Source organism: Merops nubicus, unplaced genomic scaffold (assembly GCF_000691845.1).
Source record: "Merops nubicus isolate BGI_N331 unplaced genomic scaffold, ASM69184v1 scaffold40693, whole genome shotgun sequence".
NCBI classification, from domain to species: Eukaryota; Metazoa; Chordata; class Aves; order Coraciiformes; family Meropidae; genus Merops; species Merops nubicus.
In genome coordinates this window covers 1,496-6,376 of record NW_008601687.1, presented here as the reverse complement: position 1 = coordinate 6,376, position 4,881 = coordinate 1,496, and the positions used below count along the sequence as shown (strand labels likewise).

General features: G+C 47.6%; 1 protein-coding gene across 1 annotated transcript in view; it reads left to right on the top strand.

Moving 5' to 3' along the window:
* Positions 1-3,200: 3,200 nt before the first annotated feature.
* The window catches only part of MREG (melanoregulin), a gene marked incomplete at its 5' end in the record, with an annotated part of 2,992 nt that continues 1,311 nt past the window's right edge, over positions 3,201-4,881 (top strand). The window contains 2 exons of the mRNA XM_008938065.1: positions 3,201-3,212; positions 3,627-3,717. Coding sequence (XP_008936313.1) covers positions 3,201-3,212; positions 3,627-3,717 — 103 coding nt within the window. The remainder of the gene's footprint in view (positions 3,213-3,626; positions 3,718-4,881) is intronic.

Genomic DNA, 4,881 nt, shown 5'->3' with positions numbered 1-4,881 from the left:
CTCAGCCGCGGGACGCTGCCCGGGCCCGGCCCGGCGCTCCCTCCGTGTCACGTTGTGGTGACTCACGGGACGTGCCTGGGGAACGCCCTCCCCAAAGTCTCTGATGCTGCCCGTTCCTGTGTGCGGGCGAACCAGCTTGGCTCTTCCCCTGCTGTGTAGTTAAAGGGGAGATGCTTTTGAGAATAATTTTGGGGCTGGACAGATGCTCTTAGCTTTATATCCTCATTAAAACCACACAGTGGACAGTTCCCTGCCCGCAGCATTTTGCATGTCTCTGCTACAAGGAATTGCCTGGGAAAACTGTAATTTCTGAGGCAGATGGAGAACAGGGCACGAGGGCCTTTGGGAGCAGCCTGTAAGTGCCCAGCTCCCCCCTGACAGTCCCTGCTGTCTCTAGTTGCTTTTCAATGACTGGCACTGTGTGCAGTATCCTCCTCTCTGCTTTCTCTGTGGAAGTATAAATACACCCACGTCTACACTCAGGCAAAAGAAATCCCACAAAAAAAAGAGGTGTCCCCCCCCTAGGCACCGTTGTTAAGCATAATTTTCTGGGCAAAAGCCACTCCTTTGCATACTCCCCAAATTCTTCATCAACAGAATGCTGTTAGAGGTCCCTTGGGTCTAAACATGCACTATATTTGCCTACGTAACCCAGCTCAGTAACTATGATGTACAAGAAAGCCGTAACCTAGATTCCCTTAAAACAAAAATAGACAAGGGAAAACCACACTGATGTTAATCCAGAGAAAATCAGGAGCAGCTCCCCTGCATGTTAAGTGCTGCTCTCTGTTTAGCTTTGCAAGGAGTCTGGCTGGCTACTACGGGGGGTAAATCCTCACAGCCCTGAAAGCTGCTGCCCGATGCCAGCAAGCCACATTCTGGGGAGAGGAGCATCTTTCCCACCCCCCTGCCTCACTAATTTGGCAGCGTGAAGGATGCCTGGAATCAACAAAAGCTGTTCAATCATCTGCATTAAAGCACTTGGGAGGACAGAGACACGTAGCTTATTTCCCCACCAGCATGCCCAGGCTGGTTTGCTCTGCTTTTTGCTTATACCATGGGGTCACGAGCAGGCTGAGATGTTTCTGAGGGACCAGCAAAGACTAAGGCATTGTGCAGCCTTGTAGTATCTTTTTTAAAACTTTAAAACTTTCAAGTTGGCAATAAACTTCCCACAAAGCTTTAATACAATAACTCCCCCCCCTTTTCTTTTTCACTGAGAGGAGCTCAGTTCCTAGCTCCGAGACGGCGTCGAAAGAGGGGAGAGTCTTGTCCCTGCCTCCTTTCCCTTGCAAAGGGCTGAAGAGGGGTTTCAATGCCTTGCACTGGCAGCCAGCTGCCCTCCTGGGCAAACAGTAAAGCTGTTTTCAAGTACTGCTACAGTCAAGAGAAAAATACATCTCTGATTGGCAACACTAGCAGCAACACAAAGCCAAAAACGAAGGGGATTTTACTCCCTGGGAGGACAAGCGGTGCAGAGAGAGTGGCTGCAGGCAGAGCCGTGTTTCCCCTGCTCTCCTGACCTCAATTCACCAGTGTCTTAACCCACCAGCTGCTTCTTCCCCAGCGTAATCTCCATGGGCTTCCTGCACCTATCACTGAACAATAAGAAAACAGACTCATCATTTAATTCTCTGCAGTTGTTGTGTGTCAGCTGGATTCAAGATAAAAAACACAAAGAAATTGCCTACTCTTTATGGAATCAAGTCAACTCTTGAAGGCAGCAGCTATCAGAAAAACAGTGGGATTTCTAACACGCAGCCAACCTTCATGGGTATTGTTGAACCCCTATGAACTCAGCATGTCATACAGGAAAATCCCAGGGAGGTGGCACAGATTAACACCTGTTTATTCTGCAGGAATCCATCTATGTAATCTGTTGCTGAGAAATTAGATAGATTGTTAGTGCAGGGAAATTACCTGAGTGTTGTTATGGCCCGCTGTGTGGATGCTTCTCTAAATGCATCCTTTCGTAGAATCTTAAAATCGTTAAGGTTGGAAAAGACCTCTAAGATCATCAAGTCCAACCATCAACATAGCACTACCATTACCACTCAACCATGTCCCAAAATATCACACATTTTTTGAACCCCTCTAGGGATGGTGACTCCACCACTTCCCTGGGCAGCCTGGCCCAATGCCTCACCAGTCTTTCAGGGAAGAAATTCTTCCTAATATCCAATTGAGACTTTTGCTGGCATAACTTAAGTGCATTTCCTCTCATCCTATTGCTTGTTACTTGGGAGAAGAGACCAATTGCAACCTCACTCCAATCTCCTTTCAGGGAGTTGTAGAGAGCACTAAGGTTTCCCCTCAGCTTCCTCTTCTCCAGGCTAAACAATCCCAGTTCCCTCAGGGACTCCTCATACGACATGTTCCCCAGACCCCTCACCGGCTTTGTTGCCCTTCTCTGGACCTGCTCCAGCCCCTCAATTTCTTTCTTGTACTGTTGTACTCAAAAGTGAACCCACTACTCCAGTTGTGACACCGTACTCATGCTCTGGTGTGCAGTGTGCGCATTGGTTACACTCAGCTAGGAAAAGTGCTCCTGCTTTTCTTGTGGAATCTGTGTTTTACCAGGAAGGAACACGTACTTGTATGGGTGTGTTTGCTTGTGCTGGTTATTTAATATATAACCTCAAAACCTACCGTTGTAGAAGTCCCATGATGCAGATATAAAGCTTGAGGTCAAGTGCAAGGATTTAAAACTGTGTGGTTAAGTGAAGCATTAACTGCAGCAATTGGCAGCCACTAATAGTTGCTATGTCAAATGACTCCAGCTCAGCCCTTAACCATCCACGTGCATCCCTCTTCTCTGCTATTTAAAGCAGGACATCTCACAGCCTTTAAAAAAGGCCTATTTTTCTCATTTTCCAGTTGAAAACTTGCCTCCTCCAGTTAAATGCCAAAAAGAGGTCTCAGCAGTTTGGAGAAGCCACTGTATGTGTGACCCTACCAAGAGCAGTAGTTTCTTTTCAGACTTTTAGTTTCTCATGAGTTGTCATCAGGTGTAAGAGAACAGACCTTGCCAGTTTACCTGCAAGGGTATGAAAATGAGGTGTTGCAATAGTTTATAGAAGGTAATTATTAATATGTGGTTGTGCTTTCCCAAGCTGTTAAAGGTCAAATAAGGTATTTTCACAACCTCAAATTTTGATACTAGCAGGGGTGTCAAATTCTGGGGTAAAAGGTTTTGAACCAAAGACACTGAAGTCTCTCAGATGTGCTACATTTGGAAGTTCATGTTGTTCTCCAGCCAAGGACAGTGTTTCCAGCACAGAAATGGAATTATACTCTTCCTTGTCTGTCTGAGGAGACCACTTTGGCCATCAGCAAAGCCTAAACTGAATTCTGTAATCCCATTTCAAGGTAACTGGAAGCCTGTTTTGTACAGAAAAGATACAGAAGCATTGTACCAAACATCAAACTAAAACATTCTATGTTGGTCAGTGTAAATTCTTCCAGGGGCAACAGCAGCTTGGCCACTGACCTGCACAGCAGACCCTCTGCGCCAGCATCAACAGTTGTACTCTGGCTCCATTTCTGAAAGCTGAAATTCCTAGAAATGCAGCAGAGACCTCCCTGCATATAAATGACTGAGTTTCTCTTATCCCTTTGCTTTGCAGGAATGGCAAAAGCTCAACTATGATATTTATACCTTACGGCAGACCCGAAAAGAAGTGAGAAGCAGGTGGAAACACATTTTGGAGGATTTAGGTAAGCTAGAGGACAAAATTTAGGTAAGCTAGAGGACAAAATTTGTGCGGTACCAAATGAGATGTCCCACAATAGCTGAGGATGGGAACAGCTCCACAGAGTCAGGCTGGTAGAGGAGAGAGAGGGAAATAAACCAAGGCTGCTGAGCAGTGCCATCAGGTAGCCCTCACAGCTGCTGAGAGCCTGCGGGAGCTCAGGCATGGCTGGAAGGAGACGGGGCCACCGTGTCTGCAGGCACGTCACAAAGCTCACGCACCACGACCAGCGGGAGAGCCTTTCAAGCCCATGCATGCACACTCATCCATTTCAAGCTTCCTTGTGCAAACTTAGCAGGGATCCCTGGGAGTTCACCCTTGGTTTTTGCAAATGAGATAAGCCAGGAGAAATGAATGTTCCTTTCAGATCTGATCTATTCAGATTTGATCTATTCAGATAGATACATCTGCTTTCCTTCCTTAGCCCATGTCAGCTGATCAGAGCTAAACCACCCACTGTTTGCTCCTGAGTGAACTGGAAATATTCTTTCAGTGAATGAAATTGCTCAATGGTGGCCCTTCTACTCCTGCTATTTCCTAGCCTGTGAACAGTGGACTGCACCTCTGTGTCCTGTGTGCTCAGCTGCTGCTCCTCTGCAGAAGGCAGCGGTGGGCGTGACCTGGTTTTCCCCGCTGCCCTGCACACCACATGTGCCGCTCGGGCCAAGGAGATGTGTTGTACTGGCACGTCAGCCAGGGGACTTGCGCCGTGCTCTGGGGGTGGTTGGCAGCTAACGTGAGGAGGATGTGCGAGTCGAGCGCACTCGTTGAGCTGTTCAAGCATATTATCATTGGAAGCAAAAGAGATAAGGATCTCAGCTGCTCCTGCCCTACCTGCCGTTCTGGCATCTGGATGGGAAGCACATTATAAATTCATAACCAGGTATCAGCGTTCATCTCGCGCAGCCTGTACAGGCCAAACACGAGAGGGATCACTTGACACCCTTACCTCTGTTGCTGCACGTTGACAAAGGCTCTCCCCTGTCTCCCTCACGTCCGCAATGGCTACGGAGCTGTTTTGCAAAGGGTGGGGAAGCTCAAGGCCGGGTGTCATTTGGCCGTAGTGAAGCTAGATGTGCAACCAGATGTGTAATCTGCTCTCTTTTGTTATCTAGACCTGTGTTTTGAT